The 26292-nt window shown below is 35.7% G+C and overlaps 1 protein-coding gene across 1 annotated transcript in view; it reads left to right on the top strand.

Moving 5' to 3' along the window:
- The first annotated feature begins 8765 nt into the window (after positions 1–8765).
- The window catches only part of LOC113712683 (protein PIR), a 29323-nt gene continuing 11796 nt past the window's right edge, over positions 8766–26292 (top strand). The window contains exons 1-20 of the mRNA XM_072066736.1: positions 8766–8956; positions 9070–9142; positions 9331–9395; positions 9510–9587; positions 9995–10114; positions 10199–10269; positions 11224–11316; positions 15266–15335; positions 15667–15731; positions 16461–16656; positions 16813–16964; positions 17953–18046; positions 18312–18527; positions 19511–19722; positions 20943–21090; positions 21503–21671; positions 23760–23836; positions 24786–24956; positions 25493–25569; positions 25653–25755. Coding sequence (XP_071922837.1) covers positions 8903–8956; positions 9070–9142; positions 9331–9395; positions 9510–9587; positions 9995–10114; positions 10199–10269; positions 11224–11316; positions 15266–15335; positions 15667–15731; positions 16461–16656; positions 16813–16964; positions 17953–18046; positions 18312–18527; positions 19511–19722; positions 20943–21090; positions 21503–21671; positions 23760–23836; positions 24786–24956; positions 25493–25569; positions 25653–25755 — 2304 coding nt within the window. The 5' untranslated portion in view covers positions 8766–8902. The remainder of the gene's footprint in view (positions 8957–9069; positions 9143–9330; positions 9396–9509; positions 9588–9994; positions 10115–10198; positions 10270–11223; positions 11317–15265; positions 15336–15666; positions 15732–16460; positions 16657–16812; positions 16965–17952; positions 18047–18311; positions 18528–19510; positions 19723–20942; positions 21091–21502; positions 21672–23759; positions 23837–24785; positions 24957–25492; positions 25570–25652; positions 25756–26292) is intronic.

Genomic DNA, 26292 nt, shown 5'->3' with positions numbered 1-26292 from the left:
CAGTCCTACCTTTCCCTATGGCGTACCCCAAGAGTTAGCGAACTGCCTGCCCAACTCTCTTCAGGACTACTAAATCGAAACACACGTAAACCCTACCGAACGCGCAATAGAACTTCGATTCTTTCCAACGGATACAGGAAAAGTACACATAGCCGGAGAAACATGCATTTCAATTAATATACGTAACCATACGCTTGCATAAATATAGACATTGGAGTCTTTACAAAGTACAAAATGTTTATACTTGATTAAAATATAGTTAGGGTTTACTATTACTGAGGAACTTAACAAAAGAATAGCTATAACTAGCTCTACTCTTTTCCTCAAAAATCACGGTTCCAAAATATTGTTCCTTGTAAGGAAAACAAAAGGTAACAGGAGTGAGCTTACGCTTAATGAGGTACCACAAGTACAAGCAGCCAAGAATCACAAAAGTACAATTGTATTCAATCAAATATAGCCATCAAATATAGAGGAATGAACACCACAGATAAACAGGAAATAAAAGGATACAGATGGCTCTTAAGTGCCAATTTCCTCTTTTGCATCACCAGAGCTTAATCGAGTAGTAGTTGACACTCCGTCAACTTTCAAGGAAGTAACCAGTCTTGTAAAGCACCACTTTACACCAAATTTCGTCCACCAAACATACCCCTTATCGGTCCTGAATGCCTCAACAGGAACAGAGGTGATAATACTCGAATATACCAGGAATCCAGAGTCTCCAATACTCAAAGATTCCGAAGAAACAGGCCCTCATGGTTTGTTAATTTTTCTCGACCAAGCCCCTTGCTGACTCGATTCAATTAACTACCAATGGGATTGAGGTCAGATTTAACAGGAAGGTCGTTGGATATAAGCTTTCAAATGGCATCAGATCATGCACAAGTAACAGATTCAGATGTATACAGGAATACAGGAACCAGACAAACAGGCGAGAGAGCGAGTATGATAAAGTACACCCTCATCTCATTCAAAATAAACAAGGTCACCATCATTCAAGTCACAGATTATAAGTACAAGTAAATCAGTTAAGCAACAAGTCATGCGAGGAGTACACTCACCAGATCAAGCAAAAATAACTTCAAAAGTTTCCTCCCGAAGTAAGCCCTTGATCACCGACACGTCCTAAAACAATCAAGGAAAAACAATCGAGACTCGACTCCCAAAACCTAGTGAACGGAATTCACAAGTGAGACTCGGTTATGAGTCATGGGCCTATCCAAATGAACCACTAATGCAAAGTAAAAATGCGGTTTCGGAATGAAAAGGTAACAGCTGGTCCTAAAGACACGAGCGACCCCAAAATCCTTCACTTCTACCTAAAATCATACCTACAATGATTTACCAACTCCAAACTTAAAGTGGGAAATGAAAGAAAGAACTGTACTAAGATAACAGAATTTTTCAGTTTTGTGCAACACTATTTGAAAAATCATATTTCAAGATTCTTAAGTCCAAAATTGATAAACTTTATACCGTCGAAAAATAGATACAAAGGGTTACAATTTTCCAGAAGACACATTTGTCAGATTCAGTCCACAAGTTAGTCAAATTCGAGTCTCAAGTTGCTGCTTCATCTAGTAAAAGACAGAACAGGTATGCAATTTCAGTCAACTTTGAAAAATTACAGATATTCATGAGAATTGAGAAAAAGGCTGAAATTTTCACGGTTGATTGTACTCTGATTCTAGTTTCAAATGCAACAAACGGAACTTCATTTCAACCATTCTACAACAAGAAATAGCAGATTTCCCAAGACTGCCTAAGGTTTCCTGCGGATAAATTTTCAGCAGCACCTCCTTTGTTTTTACTAAGTTTTTCCAGCTAATTCAAGGATTCATTCTTACCACAAAACAGCCTCAACTCAAGCATATACATATCAAACCAACAACTCACCAAATCAAGCATATAACCATCACCTACTCAAGCTAGCAAACGAAACCCTAAACTGAAATTTTGACTCACAAGCTGAAATTTTTCGTAGGCAAGCAAAACTAACATATAAAACTCAATATTATACATAACAAAACTATCAATCCATGACCAATGCTCAAACATCAAATAGGAGCAGAAAATTCACCATAAAACTGAAATTTTCCATGTCACCACCTCAACTCATGGAATATTGCATAAAACTACACATTTAACAACCCTAAGTCACAAATATGCAATTATTGGAAGCAAAGAGGGATTTCTTTGGCAAGTTACCTTAGAAACACTAGAAAGATGGTAGCTTAGTACTCCCCTCTCAAAAATCACTCCACCAACACCTCTAATCCTCCTCAGTAAGCAACTTTTATGGAGTAGTTTGCAATTTTGATGGTTGGAACTCAAGATTAAAGCAAGAAATTGAAGTGTAAGATGAAGTTTTCTCTCCTTATTTTGCTCTCTATGGTTCGGCCAAGACAAAGGAAAAATGGGAAGAAATTAGGTCAAAATTGATTTCAGAAAAGTTAAGAGAACTTTGGTCAAAATCCATCTTCCATAGGTTTCATGACACTTGATCTTTTCTAGAGTTTTCTCTCCTTCCTTGTCTTCCAATGGTAATTTTATCTAGTTAACCTCTAATTATCTTCTAACACCTTATAAAATAATATCCCTTTGTGCAAAACTTCATCTAGTCGGCAAAATTTTATCGCACTTGACGCACTAGCGGATCCCACGTCCATACTGCACTTCAAATTTAACATGAGCTAATTTATTCTAGAAAAATGATTTAAAAACTATACTCACTTATAAAAATCTCCGGAGAATTAATATAATCAAGTAAAGCAAAGAAAATGCATGCGAAAAAATAATATAAAATAAGGGAGTTTTGCGGTCCTCACACTTTCTCCCCCTTAAAAAAATTTCGTCATCGAAATTTTCTGACCACCAAGATCTATTCAAATTTTAGTTAAACGGTGGAATATGGGGATCGTATCTTCTACGACCTTAGGGGAGTCGGGGACCAGATGTTGCTCTAGAAAATACATCCGAACCTGCACCTTCGGTCCAGCCCCTTCCCCCGTCGACTGTCCAGGGTTGGTCTTGGTTGACTGTCGATTTCCACTCCCTTCTCGAGGTAGGACTGGGCAATTAGCGATCTGATGATCCGCACTCCCACAACGTAGGCATTTCTTCGCTTTCTTTCAGTAGATATCCTCTGTGTGATTCGACTTCCCATAATACCCGCAGGGACCATAAGAAGCAGAGATCGAGCCTCCCTGTGAGGCACTTCTTGATATCCCCGGAATTCTTACTCCACCAATTCCTCTTCCAAATTTAGGAGGTATACTCTTATCCCCTTGCTCTAAACTGCTTTCAGGAATAGTTTTTTTTTCGCTTGGAAGTTTCTAACTTGTAATCTCGCACTTTCAACTCACTGGGCTTTCTCCATAGCATCACTAAAGGTGTTGAGTGGGCCACCGCTAGATCCTTTTGAATTTCTACATTCAGTCCCTGAACAAACCACCTTATTCGCCTTTGCTTGGTCACAATTAGTTCGGGAGCAAATTTAGACAACCGAGTAAATTGGCTCTCATATTCGGCTACAGTCTGAGTTCCCTAACGAAAGCTAATGAATTCATCTTCTTTCTTTTCTTGAATTAGAGGAGGGAAATACTTTGCATTGAACTCCCTCATGAAATTTAGCCACGTTCTCAGTGTTTGTTCTCTTTCCCATTTCAGTCTTATCACATTCCACCAAGAATGGGCTGCTCCCTCCAATTGGAAGACATCAAAGGTTACTTGTCTCTCCTCAGTATAGTGCAATTCAGCAAAAATATCGATCATCTTCTCCAACCACTTCTCGACTACGTCTGGGTCTTGTCCTTTAAGAAATTTTGGTGGAGAAAACTTTTGGAATCGTTCAAGGGCTCTATCCTCACCCTCTACATGATTACCAGGGTTTTTAGGTTGGTTAACAGGGTTTTGACCCGGTGTTCCACTACATGGGCCAACAGTTTGGTCATACGCTGAAAGTAGCGGCTACCTGAGCATTAGGATCGATCCTAGATTCAGGATTTGGTTCAGGCGTTGGTTCTCAATTACTCCCTTCATTCAAGGGTTGTCTAATTCCGCGTCCACGGGCTCGTCCACTACGGGTTCCCTCCATTGGTTTAATCAATCTAGGGTCGAAACATAAATATGATATTAAAGATAAATATATACAGGAACAAGTGACAAGAAGCATATACAAATAAAATGCAACTATACATATAACACAACTGTATCAAACAAGTCACACAGTAGCAGTCAGTCAGTTACAAACAAAATAATCCCATAAAAGTAGCGGAGTCGTCAAAAGTACTATATACAAATTAGACCAAAAGTACAAAAACAGCTAACTGAGGGCTTTCCCTAACTACCCCATCACGCGGGATCAAATTATGGCTCACACGAGCTCTAATTTAGTTTCCAACCGAGCTAACAGACTCTTCCCCGTGGGTAGAACTAGGTGCGTCTCCCCCCTAGGAGATCCATCGCCCGGAACCTTTACTTGTGCATTAGTGCTAATCACTCCCTGGATTAACATTTCAAATTCATCAATAATGCCTCCGGACCTATCTCTAACCTCTCGGACCACCCTCGTAAGGCGGTCATTAACTACCTGTAACTGCTCTTGAAGAGCATTCGTCCTCTCTTGCTCCATCGAGATGTCCCTCTGGAGCTCGCGAACCCGATTCGCTTGCATCCTCATGATGCCCCTCAGTCTCACATCTCAGTATGATCCCTATCACGGGCACGCCTAAGCCTTTTCCTCTCACCAAATACCGCCACAATCACATGGTCGATATAGGAGTAGTTCTGACAACGAGTACAACCCCTAGTCCGACTAGCAGTATTCCAGCGTCGAATCGGTCCCCCGGCTTCTCCTCATAGTCAATGACTCGGAAACGCCTCCGAGATAGCTCACCTCCACCATTTTCATTCGCTCCGTCCATAACCTACAAGAAGAACACAGTTTAAATTTTAGATAGGGATAATCATACTTAATGATACCCTAATACATCACATGAAGTTCCGTAGAATCAAATTTCTAGTTCGTCCTGGTCATTTCTAACCTAAACTCTCATCTATTTAGTATTCGAGTACAAGAATCCAAAATAAAATAATTCACAACTCGAACTGGCCAGTTCCAAGAATAAATCATCTACATTTGAGGTTCCTCCTTGACATACATATCTATTCTCTCAAAGTACCATGATAAAGGAACCTATAACATTTCATGATTCGAAACTTAGGGCTCAAAAGAGTACTTAGTTCTTTACACTCATTCACAAAATCAGGACCATAATACCACTTGGGCCAAGTTTACTCCGCGCAGAGACCACGCGAAACAGCTTTGATACCACCTGTGACAGTCTCACCTTCCCCTAGGGCGTACCCCAAGGGTTAGCGAGTTGCCTGTCCAACTCTCGTCAGGACTACTAAGCCGAAACACACATAAACCCTACCGAACGCGCAATAGAATTTCGATTCTTTCCAACGGATACAGGAAAAGTACTCATAGCCGGAGAAACATGCATTTCAATTAATATACGTAACCATATGCTTGCATAAATATAGACATTGGAGTCTTTACAAAGCCCAAAATGTTTATACTTGATTAAAATACAGTTAGGGTTTACTATTACAGAGGAATTTAACAAAAGAATAGCTATAACTAGCTTTATTCTTTTCTTCAAAAATCACGGTTCCAAAATATTGTTCCCTGTAAGAAAAACAAAAGGTAACGGGGGTGAGTTTACGCTCACTGAGGTACCACAAGAACAAGCAGCCAAGAATCACAAAAGTACAATTGTACTCAATCAAATATAGAGGAATGAACACCACAGATAAACAGGAAGTAAAAGGATACAGATGACTCTCAAGTGGCAATTTCCTCTTTTGTATCACCAGAGCTTGATCGAGTAGTAGTTGACACTCCGTCAACTTTCAAGGAAGTAACCAGTCCAGTAGAGCACCACTTTATACCAAATTTCGTTCACCAAACATACCCCTTACCTGGTCCGAACGCCTAAACAGGAACAGAGGTGGTAATACTCGAGTATACCAGGAATCCAGAGTCTCCAATACTCAAAGATTCTGAAGAAACAGGCCCTCATGGTTTGTTAATTTTTCTCGACCAAGCCCCTTGCTGACTCGATTCAATTAACTACCAATGGGATTGAGGTCAGATTTAACAGGAAGGTCGTTGGATATAAGCTTTCAAATGGCATCAGATCATGCACAAGTAACAGATTCAGATGTATACAGGAATACAAGAACCAGACAAACATGCGAGAGAGCGAGTTTGATAAAGTACACCCTCGTCTCATTCAAAATAAACAGAGGTCACCGTCATTCAAGTCACAGATTGCAAGTACAAGTAAACTAGTTAAGCAACAAGTCATGCGAGGGGTACACTCACCAGATCAAGCAAAAACAATTTCAAAAGTTTCCTCCCGAAATACGCCCTTGATCACCGACACGTCGTAGAACAATCAAGGAAAAATAATTGAGACTCGACTCCCAAAACCTAGTGAACGGAATTCACAAGTGAGACTCGATTACGAGTCATGGGTCTATCCAAATGAACCACTAATGCAAAGCAAAAATGCGGTTTCGAAGTGAAAAGGTAATAGTTGGTCCTAAAGACACGAGCGACCCCAAAATCCTTCACTTCTACCTAAAATCATACCTACAATGATTTACCAACTCCAAACTTAAAATGGGAAATGAAAGAAAGAACTGTACTAAGAAAATAGCATTTTCCAGTTTTGCACAACACTATTTGAAAAATCATATCTCAAAATTCTTAAGTCCAAAATTGATAAACTTTATATATTGGAAAATAGACACAAAGGATTACAATTTCCCAGAAGACACATTTGTCAGATTCGATCCATAAGTTAGTCAAATTCGAGTCTCACGTTGCTACCTCATCCAGTAAAAGACAGAACAGGTATGCAATTTCAGTCAACTTTGAAAAATCATAGATATTCATGGGAATTGAGAAAAGGCTGAAATTTTCACAATTAATAGTACTCTGACTCTAGTTTCAAATGCAACAAACAGAACTTAATTTCACCATTCTACAACAAGAAATAGCAGATTTCCCAAGACTGCCTAGGATTTCCCACGGACAAATTTTCAGCAGCACCTCCTTTGTTTTTACTAAGTTTTTCCAGCCAATTCAAGGCTTCATTCTTACCACAAAATAGCCTCAACTCAAGCATATACATATCAAGCCAACAACTCACCAAATCAAGCATATAACCATCACCTACTCAAGCTAGCAAATGAAACCCTAAACTGAAATTTCGACTCACAAGCTGGAATTTTTCGTAGGCAAGCAAAACTAACATATAAAAACTCAATATTATACATAACAAAACTATCAATCCATGACCAATGCTCAAACATCAAATAAGAGCAGAAAATTCACCATAAAACTGAAATTTCCCATGTCACCACCTCAACTCATGGAATATTGCATAAAACTACACATTTAACAACCCTAAGCCACAAATATGCAATTATTGGAAGCAAAGAGGGATTTCTTTGGCAAGTTACCTTAGAAACACTAGAAAAATGGTAGCTTAGTACTTCCCTCTAAAAAACCACTCCGCCAACACCTCTAATCCTCCTTAGTAAGCAACTTTTATGGAGTAGTTTGCAATTTTGATGGTTGGAACCCAAGATTGAAACAAGAAATTGAAGTGTAAGATGAAGTTTTCTCTCCATATATTTGCTCTCTATGGTTCGGCCAAGACAAAGGAAAAATGGGAAGAAATTAGGTCAAAATTGGTTTTAGGAAAGTTAAGACAACTTTAGTCAAAATCCATCTTCCATAGGTTTCATAACACTTAGCCTTTTCTAGAGTTTTCTCTCTTTCCCTTGTCTTCCAATGGTAATTTTATCTAGTTATCCTCTAATTATCTCCTAACACCTTATAAAATAATATTCTTTTGTGCAAAATTTCACCTAGTCGGCAAAATTTTATCGCATTTAACGCACTAGCGGGTCTTACGTCCATACTGTACTTCAAACTTAACATGAACTAACTTATTTTAGAAAAATTATTTAAAAACTATACTCACTTATAAAAATCTTTGAAAAATTAATATAATCAAGTAAAGTAAAGAAAATGCATGCGAAAAAATAAAATAAAATAATATAAAATAAGGGAATTTTGCGGGTCCTCACTTTTTGATATTTATAATCAATTAATACAGAGGGAAATCAACACCTCATTTGTAGGGCTAAATTATCTTTTTATCTTCCAAAATTAGTTTCTACAGAGTCTCACATTTTCTGATTTGGTTGACATTTTATAAACGCGTCTCAATTAGCAAATATCTGTAATATTTTCAAAATCTCAGGGGTGCCAAGTTCAACTATAAAAACCTTAGGGGAAATTATTGAAATAATTTTAATACCATATATCTTTTTTTTTTTAATACCATAAATCTGTTACGAATTAAAGAAGAGGAGGATTAACATTCAACTCAACCAGGAGTAAAAGCAAAGCTTCCAATTTTGAAATCATTACTCTTTGGCTTTTTCCCTTATTTTTCCCCTTCCATTATACAAGAAATGATGACATAAGTGGATACCCACTAATAGAAAATGAAAATACCTCTTTACTAATTTACCTTTTTGCCCACCAAGTACCAGAAAACGAGTTGTACATTGTGCTTGCCTACTTGTACGTCCTTTTTTTTTTTTTTCTTTTTCTCTTTCCAGATCCAAATTTGCTTTCCATTTCAACCCAAAATTTTTTTCAATTCTTACTCTCTTACTTCATAGTCTTCTTCAGACACAAAATTTGTGAATTTCCCCCAAAAATAAGAAGAAAAAAGGGAAAAAAATCTCCATTAATGGTTTTTTTCTACGGATGATTAATTGAATTAGTGCATTTTTTCTGTCATCAATGGCGGTTCCCGTCGAAGAAGCTATTGCTGCTCTCTCCACATTCTCATTAGAGGTAATTTACTTATTAATTTAACTACTTTTAATAGCTTCAATAAAGATATTTTCATTGCATTGCTTTGATTAATAAATTTTACATTTTTTTGGGGAAAATTATGTGGTTTATAGGATGATCAACCGGAAGTTCAAGGCCCAGGGTTTTGGGTTTCTACTGAAAGAGCTGCAACTACTAGCCCAGTTGGTAAGCAATTTTTTTTTTCGTTTTTTGGAACTTTTTGCTGTTCAAGGTTTTATTTTTGAGTTGAATTTAGAGTGCTATGGAAATTTAATTTTTTTTATTAATTTTTTGATATTGCATTATGAAATTTTTGTTGCAATTTGGATTTTTAATTTTCTTAAATCATTATTGCTTTTTATTTAATTTTGCAGAATATAGTGATGTTGCCGCTTATCGTCTCTCTTTGTCAGAAGACACAAAAGCTATTAATCAGCTGGTACAATATTTACCTGTGTTATTATAGGATATTGATTAGGCAGCCAGGTGCGCCATTTTCACAAATTTTCGTTGATTTTCTGGTGGCTTTTGGTGAACGTTGGAATTATGGCAGAATGTGTTAATACAAGAAGGAAAGGAAATGGGATCAGTGCTTTATACTTACCGGAGTTGCGTTAAAGCACTTCCTCAGGTGGATTTTAGTTTCTGATTTTGTAGCATTTCAGTATGCCTTTGTTTTATTTGTCGATTCTGTGTTTGCCAAGGACATTGTTCTGCAATTGCTATTTTAGGAAGTAAAATGCAAGAATGTATAGAAAATAGATATCTCTTTTTAAATTTAATGAGAATGGAAAAGCAAGCATGCTAAGTATGTAGGTTCGTGTTGAAAGTTGAAGGGTGTGTAATAGTACTTGTATGGACTTATAACGCAATTCTGGGATTCTTTGCATGTTCTTCTTTCTTGATATTCAGTCAGATAAAGTTTTCAAATTTTCATATCTTTAAGTCATAGTCTTAATTTTCTTAGTTGATAAAACAAATCTATTCTGCTCTGACCATCTATCTCTTGTCCTTGATATGTGGATTTGTTTGTATCAGCTTCCAGATTCTATGAAGCAAAGCCAGGCTGAATTGTATTTAGAAACTTATCAAGTTCTTGATTTGGAAATGAGCCGTCTACGTGAAATTCAACGGTGGCAAGCGTCAGCTTCCTCTAAGGCATGATTGTATTGTATAGTTTGGCCTTTGTGGTTTTAGGATATGATAAAAATATTACCTAAAGTTAAAAGCTAATCAATGCAGCTAGCTGCCGATATGCAACGATTTTCTAGGCCTGAGAGGCGTATCAATGGCCCTACCATAACCCATCTTTGGTGCGTTTATATGGCTTTTTTGTCCTTTACGTTCTGTTAGTTTAAGTTTCTCAACAAACTGAAATGGATCAAATAGGTCATATACAATAGCAAATGCAACTCTAATGGCTGTGGTTCTGATCCCTGCATAAATGTATGTTGAACCTCATACAAGTTTACATTTTGATCCATTGTATTCTTATTTGACTGATTCCGCATCTTCTATTGGTTTATGTTGAAATAACTCGGTGAGATTTCATCTCTTTCTCATGATAGTGTTTGGGAAAATACTAATTTCTCATGGTACAATGATTATCCATGTAGCTGTCCAAATTTGGAAATGCTAAATCTGAAATTTGACTAGGATTTGAGGACATCTGGCTAGATAATGGCTTGTATAAATTATAAAATATCCAATCAAAGATGGGTTATACATTTTATTCATCTCTTTTTAGAATGCAGCTTTAAGCTTTTGATGTGTTATGATTGCTGCAATTTCTCACACAAGTTGACTGTTCTGTATGATTTAAGAACCTCAAATATTTCTTCTTTTATGCTCATGAAACAGAATGCAGATTTAGCTAAATTCCTTGCTCACTCTTTAGAGTTGGTATCTGATGAAGCTGTTTGCCAAATGACAATTTTAATTAATTGATCTGTATTGTCAGCTATTACTAGGCATCTTTAAATCCTTTGTGTTGTGCAGTCAGACAACCTGTTTTGATATTATCTTTTTTGTCTCTTAAATTCTCAAATCCCATTCGGACAAAATGCATGATGATGTCCTGTCTCCGTGACCTTGATATTCTTGCCTGCAATTTTGCAGTTGAAATCCTTCAGTTCTGTCTTTATCTCATGAACTGATTAGTTATGACATCGTTTGAATGATTCAATTTATTTCACATGATGTAATGTGATTTTAGTGTGATAGTTCATGCCTATGGATCTTTTTATGGTTTCTTGGTTTTGCTGCAGGTCTATGTTAAAATTACTTGATGTTTTGGTCCAAATCGATCATCTTAAAAATGCAAAGGCAAGCATTCCCAATGATTTTTCTTGGTATAAGAGGTATGCATTAGATTCTTAATGTGCAAAAATATCATTGTATTTTTGGATGTATGCTCTATGTGCTACTTTCTAAACTTTCTAAGACTTGTTGTGAGAGGCTATACTGTTTCTTATTTCCTTTGGTTGGTAGAATGAGGTCAAGGAGAGTTGTTGAGTCTTACTATGCTAGGCCAAGGTTCTATACTTCCGCGGTCTGAAATAGACTGACACTCATGGGCATCTGAAATGATAATGCACCAATTACATAAATAATGGGGTGCTTATTAGTTTTCAACACTTTTGAAGTGCTCTCACTGAAAAAATCTAAATTAACTTAAAATTTGTGACTTTATAATCTAAATTTCTTCGTGTAGGTGTACATACAACATCTTTATACATTTAAAGAACTGGGACTGGTTCTTTAAGTGCTAAGAGTCTGAGTTAATACTTGAGGCAAAGACTATTGTTATACAACTTTCAGCCTCTAAGCACTTTGCTTACTTCTAGTTTCACTGTTAGGTACTGTACTGGAGTCTTAAGTATGAGAAAAAGACAATCATTATACATTTCTTGGGGGTATAAAATCTATCAATTTTTGGTCACATATGACAAGCAGAAGGACTTGAGTAGAAAATTAATTCAGTTTACCAGCTTCTATCTTTGCTTGCAGGATAAATTTTGACACACTGAAAATAATAAAATCATTGAATATCTACTTTAATTAGTGGCATAATCTTAGGGCTCTGTTCAAAAGTTTGGCTTTTTGATAGTTACTAATATGATTTGAGCAACAGGTTGGTGTTGTTTATTTTTTAACTTTTATTTTTTCTGCAGAAAAGGTAATTTTGAGAAAATATTAAAATGAAAACTTCTTCTAAGCAGGGTTTTTTCCCTAATCACTTTAGTTCCACAACAGTGGCCATGAGGAATTTGGAAGTGTCAATTTGGTTAAACAGAAGTTGGCAAGATTTAAGCCTTGTTGAGGATGGTTTAAATTTACATTTGGGTTTTGACTTCCTGATCTGTACCTATGACTGATTGTTAACCCCTATAGGAACGTAATAAAAGCACGTATAAACTTAATTGCATTAAAATCACATTTGGTACTTGTGAGCTACTAGAGTGGGGTTCAGAGTTTCTCACTTGTGAGATGCTAAATGGTTTAGATTTAGTGAGGGAAAAATTTTTGATATGTAACTGTTGACATTCATATCAAATTTCCTTTTTGCAATTCATGGAAACAATTTCCATGTTAAGTGTGGCTAATATGGTTAAGGCACTGCTCTTGGTTCTTCTATTAACACTTGCCGTTCTTTGTCGTGGACAAAATCTGTATTAAATCAATTTGTTGCAGTGGTTGGTGGTGAAAAGAGGAGAATAAGAAAGCACTATTGCTATCTAGTATTCTGCTCCAATTGTTATTGTTATTACTACTTTTTTGTGAACTACTACTGTGATTGTCCTTCTGACCTGAAATGGAAGGTCATTATATCTTAAATAATGGTACAGGATGGTTCTTGGGCTGAAAATCTTCTTTGGGTTGGATCATAATATCATATTTCTTTTGTTTTCTGATTGATGGATCCCCAGTACAAAAATATGAAATCTCCTAAACAGATTTTTTCCAAGTATCTGAGTTTTTTACCTTTGTGTGATGTTAGAAAACTAAGCTAAAGGATCAAAGAGAATATTTAAACTTTAGGTTAAATACCGAAAAGCCCCCTGTGGTTAAGCGGTTGTTAACATTACCTTCCTATGGTTAGGAAACCTACACTTGTCCTTATGGTTTTGAACTAAAGTGAAACTGTTAGCTTTCCCATTGAAACAATGATGAAATTACCAAATTGCCCTTTGAATCAAGGTTAACTAGAAATTAAAATGAATGTGTAGGGCAAAAATACAATTTCAGAAATATTTCAGGGTAAGGATGAAAATTTAGAAGAAAGCTTCTTCCCCATAATATGTTTTTGCAAAAAGGTCACCATATCTGTGACCAGGATCACAATTTGCCACTGCATTCACTGCTGAAGGCCACAGCTGACCGGTGGCAAAATTTCATGGATTCTGTATCTTGGATTCCTTTTTTGCATGGATTTGCATAGATCCCGATTTCATCCTTGAATTTATTGAAAAAGACAGGAGCATAGCGAATCGAACAAAAAAGGCCATGGGTCCTCACTCCCTTTTCCAACTTAAATTTCCAAAAAATTTCATGGAATTAATAGCAATGATAAGAAAATGGGCAAAAAACAAAAAAGCCCCCTCTGGTAAGTCTAATACACAGAAAAGCCCCCTATGGTTTCAAAATATACAACACGATACCTCATGCTTTGAACTAAATTGTAAAAGTGACGGAATCCGTTAAATTTAATGGAAATGACTTATTGGAACCTAAAAAAAAATTTTTATACTTAATTTTTATCAAATATACCTATTCTACCCCTTAACCCTCAATTCTCTCTATTTAGAGAATAAAACAAATGATTTTTTTGAACTGTCTTTTGCTTAATTATATCAGGGTATTTTGGTCATTTTGTCCATTTCCGTTAACTTTAACGGATTCCGTCACCTTTACAATTTAGTTCAAAGCATGAGGGGTCGTGTTGTATATTTTGAAACCATGGGGGGCTTTTCTGTGTATTAGGTTTACCACAGGGGGCTTTTTTGTTTTTTACCCTAAGAAAAAAGAAATGAATAGTCTATAAATAGTGGCAGATGTGGTGTGGAACTTGAATTTACTGAAACTTTGGTGGTTATGAATTAGGCCTGGTATTAGATTAGAATTCTACTTGAAAAAGTAAAATTGAACCTTGAAGTGTGTTGGAATTTTAAAGGGTGGGTAGAGAACACGTAGGCAATGTTCGCTGGCAGGATGAAGGAGGGAGTTGGCATTGGGTCTATTCTGTTGGGAAGGTGAAGGCGGAACAGCAATAAAGCAAAAGAAAGAAAGAGAAAAAAGAGAAAAGAAAAAGGAAAGAGAATAAAAAATATTTTTAAATGAGAAAATGGCTTATGTATCCTTTTGGTCAAAATTTTTGTAATCTTCAGCTGCTATTTATAATGTAAACTAACATTTCAACTACAAGGAGCAAAATATAGCTTTCAAACAATAGGGAGCTAAATTTACATTCACTCAACCACAAGCATTTGGTACTTAATTCCTAAAATTTTAGACAAATGATATTGTCTGTGGAAAGTCTGGAAAGAAAAGGTGTGAAACTTGTATATTGGTAAGTAGTACTGATGTATACCTTTTTGAGATATTATGCAAAGGAAACAGAATGTTGTTTTAAATTGGTCTGGATTTGTATATAAAGGACCATAACATACTGATATTAAATTAATAGACATGAGAAATTGCTGGAAAACTAGGGAAGAGGAAGATAACATCAAGAGATATGATTGATTTTGGAATGATTGAGATTGGGCTAAATAGAGCAGGTTGGGATTCAGTTCCATAAGTAATCTCAAGTACTGTAATGAAAGATCTCTATGAGTTGTTGTATTAATCCATCATCAGTATATGTAGTATGAGTAGTAGAGTTATGCTTCTTTATTTGTAGCTTGGAGGTGCTGTTTTTGATTTATTAAAATAATATTAATGCAATACTTGGTTGTGCTTTGCTGTAGTGACAAGTATGCACTGCTTCTAATTCCCCTGCCCCCTTCCCGCTTCTTAAATCCCACCCATCCCCTGCTAGAAAAAAATTAAATAAAAAGTATGCACTGGGTTCAATTTAAATGATATATTTGTATAATTAACTAAATGAAATTTCGTGGTCACATTTCAAGAAGAGGCAACTATGGCATATATTTCTGCAATTTCTTTCAATGGACATATAATTTGTCATGGGCCACTTTTTTTAGGTTGTTAATGGTGTTTGGATTAAACCTTTTCGATGAAAATGAATTTCACTTGCTGATTCAACTTAATAGCTTATTCATTTTTGAATCATATTTAATATGTCAGGACATTTACTCAAGTGAGTGTACAGTGGCAAGAAACTGACACTATGAGGGAAGAATTAGATGATTTACAGGTATGCAAATTTTTTTTTTTCAGTCTTGTGAAGCAGATCCAAAAAGGATTAACTTTTTATGCACTGATAGTGTAATGATTTTATTACACTAGCAGTTATGAATGTAGCAATGCCACATGTTCATGATTTGAATTTCAAATTTGAATTCATGTTATGTGGCAATGATCTAAATCTGCTAGTGTAAAAAAATGTACACTGACAGTGTATAAAAAACTTACTCATCCAAAAATTACATTCTTGATCATCATTTATAATTAGGAGATGGTATACAAGATCATTTTGTTGATGATCACATTCTGGATTTGATCTCAATCGTTTCACTTCTGTGCAGATCTTCTTGAGCACGAGGTGGGCAATACTGCTCAACTTGCATGTTGAAATGTTTCGTGTAAACAAGTATCCTTTGTCTGGGAGCACATTTTCTCGGAAGAACTTTATCATCAAGCTGCATAGTTGAAATATGAAATTAACTTTTTTGTTATAGTCTATGTGGAAAGGAATACGTGCACAAACTATTTATAATTCTTGAATAGGCAGACAAGCTTCCACGCTCTTCATTTTGTGTGTGTGAGTTGATTTTATTTGCTGTTGTCATGAAGTTTTCCTGATCAGAGATTCATTGGTAGTTATACAACATAAGATGCACTGGAATTCAACTAAGGTATATTTTTGTCATATCGCTAGTTGAAAAGGTTTCCACTTGAAGTTCATGGTGTTGCTCCTAAGTATGATCCTTATAGCAGTTAAAATCAGTTCATAAGGACCAGTGTTTTTTGCAGGTTATGACATCTTTGTTATTGTTTAGCACCACAGAGCGCACTGGCTCCCAATAAATGATTATAACAAGAAAACTATAAGAAAGGAATGATCCATTTTTCTATTTGTTGTTGTCTGGTTTCCACTAGCTCTGTGCAACCTTGTCTATCAGTGTGATTTTTTATTACACTATATCTAGAAAGGAATTGATTCCATTGTGCAGATACTGTCATTCTTGTGTAACTTCATTATGTTTTGTAAACTAAGATATGTTATTTGATATACAGCTGGAATAAAAACTCGTTACTATATCCTTGTATCAGTTCTCCTACATGATTTTGGTGATTTGAGTTCCTTAACTTCCTGCAGTGTTGAAGACATTCTGCAGGTTCTCATAGTTTTTGCTGTTGAGTCGCTGGAGTTGGATTTTGCCCTTCTGTTCCCTGAGCGGCACATTCTTCTTCGTGTACTTCCTGTTCTTGTTGTCTTAGCTGCATCATCAGAGAAAGATAGTGAGTCACTGTATAAGAGGGTGAAGATCAACAGATTGATAAATATATTCAAGGTATATTGGCTTAGCTATCTTCTAACATAGTCAGCTCTTAAGAAAGTAATTCTCCTGCACTTTATTTTATCACATTTTCTTGTATTTTGTTCATATCTGATTGAACTTACTCACTTCATTATGGTTTTTCTTTCTTGGTTTGCTCTTTTTGCTTAGAATGATCCGGTTATCCCTGCATTTCCGGACCTTCATCTTTCTCCGGCAGCAATTCTAAAAGAGTTGTCAGTGTACTTCCCTAAATTTTCATCTCAAACTCGTCTTCTCACTCTTCCAGCAACTCATGAGCTGCCACCACGCGAGGCACAAGAATATCCTTTTCAATGTTTAAATATTTTAATATGTCGCTTCTCTCGATATTGTAGTTGCAAGAATAGAGAAGTTAGATTATGATGTTTAATATCAAACTGGCTTTAGGTGTGAGTTTATTTATTCTGCAGCATGTTATTTTTGGTTCTTACTGCTCTTATTTATTGATCTGTAGTCATAGTTCAAATTTCATATACTTATGATGGTTCACCTCTTCTTTTGACTGTTTTAAAAAATGTATGTGTATTTTGTTTGTTTCCAGTTTCTCTCCAAATTGATCTGGTAAAAAGAGATAGGTGGATATGTACAAGGATATACAGCAAGACATATGCAATCAAACATGCCTACCAAAGTTGAATGAGAGTTGAAAAGGTGTTTGCTGTGTCCTTAACTAGTGGAGTTCATAAATCGTAAGAGTTGTGTTGATCTCTGTCTTTCTCTGTCTCCATCTCCTTCTGTCTGTCTGTCAATCTCCACCTTGTCTAATGAAGTATAATTTTTTCCAGATATTTCTCACACTCTGCCTCTCTGCATTTTGTTCCAGATTTCAATTCAATAGCAATGAAGGATCATTTTTTTTTCAAGCATCAAGATCAATTAGTACTTGAAATAGATGCCAAGTTTTTCGCCGCATCTACTAACCATAACCTCTAATCTTCAAATGTGCGTGGGCTTTTCTAGAAGGGGTTATAACTGAGTATGAGTTAATAGTCATGAGATGTAATAATGTGTTTGACTTCGGTGGATTCTCAGACTCCTATATTTGTTATATTGTGAATGACCATGTGTTGTTTTGCTAAAAAATCTTTCATTGATATCATTAGCCTTGCTGGATACCTCCATGTGTCTTTTTCTGTGCAATGTCCCATGTGTTTTTTGGAAGTGAAATAACCTTAAGTTGTAAAAGTAAGACAACCTGCTGGAATGAACATATTTCTTTTAGAAATAATTACCCACTATTCCTTTGCTGTATGTCTTGACCCAATTCACTTATCAGCGACACTATCTCATCGTCAACCACATTGGGGCCATACGTGCTGAGCATGATGACTTCTCTATACGTTTTGCTTCATCTATGAATCAGGTAATTATTCCTGTGTTTTTGAGCTTATGCGCATCTATTTTTAGACATATAACATATCAGTGAATGTTGATGAGTGATGCTTGCTTTGGCAAACATGCATATACCGTGCAAAGATAAATAAATCTTCAATAATGAAGATTTGGTTTGTTCACATGCAGCATTGTGTAGCGATTATATGATTTTAGATATTGTATATATGTGTTCTGTCAAGATAATGTTCCTCAGTTTGATAAAACATTCCACTAATAAATTTTTACCTGTGCAGCTTGTGTTACTGAGATCAATAGATAGTGCAGATATTGAGTGGGTGAAGGAAGTAAAAGGAAATGTTTATGATATGGTTGTTGAAGGTTTTCAACTCGTTAGTAGATGGACTTCACGCATTTGGGAACAATGTGCATGGAAATTTTCTCGTCCATGCAAGGATCCAGTTCTGACAGAGTCTAATGGGACACCAACATCATTTTCTGACTATGAAAAGGTTTGATCTGTCTGTCTTTCTCCTCTTGGATTTCTTCTAATGCTGATTCTGTCTCTTGGCATGTGGAAGAAAATGTAGTTCATCTAAAGCAGGATCTTAAAGGTTTCAGTGACAGAACAAAGCATCATCCATGTATAATACTTACTGTAACTGCGGTTTTGTGTGAATGGGGGGTTATACAAGTAGAAGGGGTGTGCATTGATTTGGAATTCAAAATTTTTTAGAATGGTGAAATTTAGAAGATTATGATCAATATGTATATTAAAAAGACTTTAGAAAGAGAGAGGAGCAGAATTTAGAGGAGGGGAGGAAGAAGTAGAAGCTAAAGAGAAAAAATAACCTAGGCGTCACAATCTCTGCAGAGGATAGTTCATTTCCGGAAAATAATCTTCATCCCGTAACCTGCCTCATACACTTGATACATGGCAACTTTATATGATAAATATCCTTGGGTACGAGAACTACTTGATCTCCAAGTAAAACTTTGTTGCCCAAGAACAAACTGGAGCCTAAGGTCTAATAGCACATTTTTGTCATCAAATCACTATATTAAACCTTCCTAGTGAAGCATTAGACAAGAAATTTTCTTGGGCTATGTATACTTGCAACAATTTAATGAAAGTCAGTTTGAAATCCTTGGGAAGTTCCAAAACTGTTTCTTCCCAAGTTCAAGGTTCTTCTCTTTTGGTATATTGTGTTTCTCATTACCCTGCATCATATACGTGCCTGAGTTTTTCATTTCAGCTTGCTTGGTCTGTCCTCTGGTTGCCTTCTTCTACGGCTTTTGTTGACCAAAAGCTTCTGTGAAGCTGCTGCTAGCGTTGTTCTTTTCCTGGTTGTCTTTGCCACAGCTATTACCGTCTATGCTCAGCCTTCTGCCATGAAATGCTTATTTCTGTGATACTATATCATTTATTGGCTTCATAAGTTCACAGATTGTCAGTCAAGAGTTGAATGATGTTACTATTTTTAATATCATCTAGGTGGTACGATATAATTATAGTGCTGAGGAAAGGAAAGCTTTAGTTGAACTTGTGAGCTACATCAAAAGCATTGGGTCAATGTTGCAGAAGGTTGATACATTGGTGGCTGATGCATTATGGGAGACTATCCATGCAGAGGTCCAAGACTTCGTTCAAAACACGCTGGCTACTATGTTACGCACCACCTTTCGGAAGAAAAAGGATCTTTCCAGGTTGGAACTTGTTTCTTCGTTTTTCTCCATTGGCATTTTACAAAAGACAGTCAGAAAGAGAGTTTAACTGTCCAAAACATTTTCTCAAAAGCTTGTAGTAGTTGTATTTTCACGTGTACCTAGAGTAAGACAATGATTGTAGTACCAATGTTGTAATCATACTTAATGTTGAGAAACATGGATGTTGGAGCAATGATAAAAACCTTTGATTAGAAACTGAAATTTCTGTGACAGAAAATATTTTACAGTTTCAACATGATGCAAAATGATAACTTTCTTGTTGGGTCCACTAAATCTCTCAGTTGCAAAATAAATCTGTTCAGACACAAACATATATTAGTCATTTCTACTGAATGGATACTGTTGTCATAGCTGCTTTAGTTTTTCTTGAAATGGTGCTTCAGAAAGAAGTTAGTACTCTATTGTTGGAGTCCATTATGTATTTGATCTGCACACGGGAAAAGGTTTTTCCTTCTAAATGTCCATAATCTCTTCCTGGAATCAGGAGATAAACAATAAGCAGTTTACAGTATGCTTTGTTTGCTCTAGCCAACTGTAATTTGCTGATACAAAGTTAACGGAGTAACTTATGTCAGGGAAAAAAGTTTCTTATTCCTTATTAGGGTACAGAAAACACTACTTTGAGTCTAGAAAATTTTAATATTGTTCTGCAATCCAGATATATGATGTCAAGGTCATTGCATGAGGAGAAAAGTGAGAAGATGTTTATTATGTGTGTGTTCCAATTCCTAAACTGGGACTGTATTTGCAGAAGTGCACGAGGTAGAAATATATGCGCTTTGGTAAATCAGGCAGTCATTTTTCTGGACAAGTTGTGAACCATCTCTTGAATTACACAGTCTTTCCATTTACAAGTTACAGTCTACCTACTTTGAGGTTCCCTTGTGGCCATAAACATCATTGGTCCTGATGCAAATAGAAGCTTCCTGAGATTTTTTGTGCTTCAGTTCGTGTCTTTCTTAATTTTCAAGTTTCCTTAGGTCCACATTTCTTGGTGCTATGAATGCGGGTACTTCTATTATCCTTATAACGATATTTACCCATTTTATTTTCCTTGTCTATTCTTGTGCTTAAAGGGATTATTACAAGCCTAGTCTGTATGTTTTTTGAGTTCAGGCACCTCAGAGTGAGAGCAGAATCTAAGTGGGACCAAAAATATTTGCTGTCCTCTAACACTTTACGTATATGGCTAATTTCAGGATACTCTCTGACATGCGGACGCTTTCAGCTGACTGGATGGCAAATACAAGTAAACCCGAGTCAGATTTACAATCATTTCCCCATGCAGGTGAAGAAAGCAAAGTGAACTTCTTCTATCCAAGGCCTGTAGCACCAACAGCTGCACAGGTTTACCTCCAATTTATTTGCTTGTGTTCTATGTTATTCTTGTGACTGTTTGTCTCACCTATGCCCCTTCTCCACAACCTGACCTGCTTTTGGTACCAGCTGAAAATATGGTGACCTCATTGCATTTTTGTTGCTCTGAAAAAATTTTATGGTAGTTCAGAAATAATACAAAGAGAGACATGGCAACTTTATTGAAAGGATCTCCTACCTTTTTGCAAATTCACTAATGCAATGTTTACAAAATATCAGTTGCCAATTAAACGTCAACTGTCTTCCGTAATCTGCATGTGCTTAATTCTTGCTGCTGTCATGAAGGCATTAGACTAAATTCATGTTTGACTATGTGCTAAATATCCTAGATAACATTCCTGGGATAAAATATTGAAACTTAGTGTTATCTCCTACTCCTCAGGTTCATTGCTTGCAGTTTCTAATATATGAGGTGGTATCGGGTGGAAATATGAGGAAACCAGGTGGTCTATTTGGGAATACTGGTTCTGAAATTCCTGTTAATGACTTGAAACAGCTAGAAACGTTCTTCTACAAGCTTGGATTTTTCCTGCATGTAATCGATTATACAGGTCTGGCAAATTGATCATTTCTAAGCTCATTATGCATAATCCTTTGTCCCTATGTTTTATGTTGGTACCACATATTAGATTCTGCACTGCATAGTTGCAATGGATTTAATTATAACATCATGTTTACGACTTGGTTTGGTATCCTAGGTTATCAGTTCATGATACTTGTCTCCACATTAATTTAAAAGCACAAAATGTAAAAGCTCTCTATACTTCTTCACTACTTGTACAGGCTTGACGGATTTAACTACTGGTCACTTAATCTTCAAGCTTACTTTACTCTGGCTCTGTTAAACAACATCATGTTACTCTGGCTCTGTTAAACATCATCATGTTTACAAAAATGTTTGTGTTGGCAAAAGATTAACCGGAAGGCTGTGGATAATGAGACATCTGGTAAATGTCCGTGTATACCAGTGCATGCTATTAAATTGTATAACCTCAGTGAAATCCTTAGAAGCTTATTTATTTGCCAAAATTGGAAAAGAAGTGTTCTCTACGAAGTTCCAGTCACACATGGTTGTTTTTACAGTGGAGTTTATCTTCTGAAGTTTCCAGATTTATTGTGGTAAATACTGGACCTAGGAGAAGAAATTTGACTTTGTAGTGAATGAATATATCTGGCCATATTCTTTGGAAGAGCCAAAGAGTTCGTGTTGATTTATCTTTGTAGAGCTCCCTCTCTACTCTATTGAAACTGATAGTTCTCTTTGATTTCTTTATTTGTCCACCCTTTTTTTCATTTTTCTTTCAATAATGTTCTTCACAACAATCTTTCACTCAGTTTAGGCTCAGAGATAGCATTGTCCTGTCTTATCTACTTGGGCCGCATGCTTTTTTGTCCATTATTCAGCATCAAATATTGACCTTAAGTGCAAGGCTAGATGTCTTTTCTGGTCCACTGCTTGTCTCCATGTTGTCCAATTTGTCATTTTTATCATCTAATTTACGATGTAAGTGTTGGGCCTAAATTTTATTACCTCATAGGTCTACATCTCTAGGTAGTCAAGACTATAAATTTTGAGTTTGCTGTGAGATTCATCTGACATTATTCGAACTGACAACAGGAAATTTGTTGATACAAAGATGGTTGAAACTATTTCTTTATGAAGGTTTTAAACACTGGGAGTTATGCAACTTATTCCAGGCTGAGATACAAAAGTAATCTTTGATCGATCATTTTGTCTAAAGACTCATCTCCACGTTGGCTAGAAGCTAAATGGTTTGACATACAAAATCAGTATCCTTGCATACTAGAATCTTAAAGCATTTTGTGCCTAGCCTTTCAGATACCATGAACCAAGATCCTCATGCATTAGTGTCACGTTCTTTGCAGCAATGGGTCAAGTATGGTCTATTTGAATGTAAACCATCTGTAGGAAATATTTCTGCAAAGGCTGCATTAGAAAGGTGCTTACTGCAAGGGCATTTCTATAACATAATGTGATACTAATGTACACAAAAGAAGTGTACATTCTATTAAAAGTGAGTATACGTGCCCTGCTGTAAATAGGACAGGTTCTTCCTCTGTTTTAATTAGGAATAGAAGTTTGCCCCCCCCCCCCCCCCCCCCCCCCCACAAATTTTCCCTTGTATATACATATGTCTATGATTTCTACTTTTCAGTTTTACAAGTGATGTAAATTTCAAAATTATTCTTCTTGATATGGGTTTGGAGGCCAGTGCATGACACACTTGTATGGAAGGCATATAATGCAAAAAGTAATTGTGTTTTGTTCTATTAACTCTAGCATTTTTCAATTCTCAAAATATGTGGATTCTTAGAATCTTTTTGCTCTTTCTGGTGTATCTAGGCATATTTATGCTTAGTTTGAATTTGCTTGTCCAATTCTGTGTTTAAAAACAGCAGTGTTGCTATAGCATGATGATCAATCTTTGCTGGAGAAGCACTTAAATCTCAGTGATACTGTTCATTGGCTAACTTGTCCATTCCTATTCTTCTAACCTTTCTGTATATGTACATCTTAATAAATATCAGTAAGTAGTCAAGTACTTGAAATGCTGATAGCAATTATCTTTCTTAGTAGATTTCGAGTTAAAATAACTGTGAGCTTTTCCTTAATGCAGCAACAGTTGCCACAATCACAGATCTTGGTTTCTTATGGTTTAGGGAATTTTATGTGGAATCTTCTCGTGTTATTCAGGTAGATGAACATCTAAATACATTTCTAATATATATATTTTACTATGCAGATTGATCTGCTGCAGTAACTCATTTTTCTTTTTTTTTTTTTGTTTTTTTTTTAAAATAAGTACTTTTCACTCTTACTTCATCTTTTCTTAGATTAACTTTTGATAATTTGGTGTCTAACTTAGTATGGATATCAAATTGCATGCATAGGACTGCTGCATCTCAAGAATTTAATGTCACTTAACATTGAGACTTATAAGACTAAGGGTGCGTTTGATAAAATTGACGTCTGAAATCTGAAATCTGAAGTCTGAATCCATTAAGTTATTGAATTGTTAAGTATTAAATCTAATACATTTGAGTGCATATCACATTCAGTGGTGAATAGTTTATCACTTAATTTTGGGAGCTCGTGTTATTCAGGTAGATGTACATTTAAATACATTTCTAAGATATATTTTACTAGCTCCTCTCTTCGTAATGCAGATTGATCTGCAGCAGTAACTCATTTTTCTTTTTTCTTTTTTTTTTTTGTTTTTTTGAAAATAAGTACTTTTCGCTCTTAATCTTTTCTCAGATTAATTTTTGATGATTTGGTGTCTAACTTAGTATGGATATCAACTTGCATGCATAGTACTGCTGCATCTCAGGAATTTAATGTCAAGTTTTGCCTAGAAAATTTAGTGCCACTTAATTAATTCAGATGTTCAGTTTTTGGTTATCAAACGGTATGAATATGTTAAGATCTGAATCTATTAAGTTAAGTGCTGAATTGGATTATCAAACAAGGCCTAACTTCCAGATCTGAAAATGAAATAGTGAACTTGTCAAAATTTCAGCATCCAATTTTTACAGTATAGGAACTGCCGTATCCTTTAGGGTTTCTCCTGCATCTTAATTGAGGTTCTTCTATCTCCAATTGTAGTTTCCTTGTGTTTAAAGGACTTGTATTTTGCTTGCAGTTTCCAATCGAATGCTCTCTTCCTTGGATGCTTGTGGATCATGTTATGGAGTCTCAAACCATGGGTCTTCTTGAGAGTATCTTAATGCCATTTGACATCTATAATGATGCTGCCCATCAAGCTTTGGTTGTCCTCAAGCAGCGTTTCCTCTATGATGAAATTGAAGCGGAGGTATTTTACTTACTAGTGCTGATTGCTCATCAGAAACTTAAAACAAAAGAAGCTGTTGATAGATGAAGCGTTTATAGTTGATAAACACTTCAGTTGAGTTTGCTAGAGGAATCTGGATCGTATAATATTTAATTAGATAATCAGGACATGAAACTAGGAAATTTTGCTGTTAACTTTATGAGTAGGTCAATAATGTGGTAATAGCTATCACAACTCGTCCAATGAATAGTAGTTTTTCCCATATTTATCTCTTTGAATTTTTGTAACGGAGAACCTCTCATGCCAGTGTTGTAGATTGATTCATGACTAGTGAGTACCAAGAATATTAACTCAATGTTGAATATTTGTGACTGTCATACCTGGGATTTAATATTCTAGAAGTATAAATACTGTTTGTCTTTTCTTTTTTATTTTTCTTTTTATTTTTTATTCTTATAGTGGGTTTCTTTAGCTTCTTAACTTTTACGAGGGATTTCTTCCTGAAATACTTTCCCACCACAGAAAACCATGCATAATTATCTTTTTCTTTCCATCAGGTGGACAATTGCTTTGATATATTTGTTTCAAAGTTGTGTGACTCTATTTTTACTTACTATAAGAGCTGGGCAGCTAGGTATGTAGTTCTGCATTTAAGTTTTTTGCCTACCAGAAATTATTTTATGTGAAACAACTCTCATCTGTTGTCAAATTCTGCAGTGAATTACTTGATCCTTCTTTCCTCTTTGCACTGGATATTGGTGAAAAGTTTTCACTCCAACCAATGAGATATACTGCGCTTCTGAAAATGACTAGAGTGAAGGTGCGAAAATCTTGATGTCATACCAATAAAGAATTCTTTTTTCTGTTATCCCATGGCTTAGGCTTTGTTTTGATTTGTTACTAAACGTGCCTGGTGATTGAATGAGTCTTGGTTTCAATTCCTCCAAATTTTCTCATGATGTTTGTTAAGTTGGAGATTATGATGGTTCAATCAAAGCATATATTCATTTGGGATCTTATCCTACAGGATTGTCATATGCTGGACATCTTTTTCTGCAGTATTTTCTGCCTTGGAATGTCATACAGCATAAATTGTGAAAATTTAGGTTTATATCTACTTCTGCTGTCCAAAATGAGAAAATAGAATAATTACATTTGACCTTCTATAAACAATTTCTTGAATATCGACAATAATGATACAGACAAAAATGCTTTGCTACATTCATACCTAGTTGTCCAGGAAAAAGCTTGACTGCATTCTGCAGAAAAAAATGGGATGTTTTAATGGTAGAAGCAACAGGTTTCTAAAGAAAACAAAGTTTAAGCTGGCTATTTTTAGTAATAATTTAATAAACTA

Source organism: Coffea arabica, chromosome 10e (genome assembly GCF_036785885.1).
Source record: "Coffea arabica cultivar ET-39 chromosome 10e, Coffea Arabica ET-39 HiFi, whole genome shotgun sequence".
Classification (NCBI taxonomy): Eukaryota; Viridiplantae; Streptophyta; class Magnoliopsida; order Gentianales; family Rubiaceae; genus Coffea; species Coffea arabica.
The sequence above is the reverse complement of the archived record's forward strand: the minus strand, read 5'-3'. Positions and strand labels throughout refer to the sequence as shown.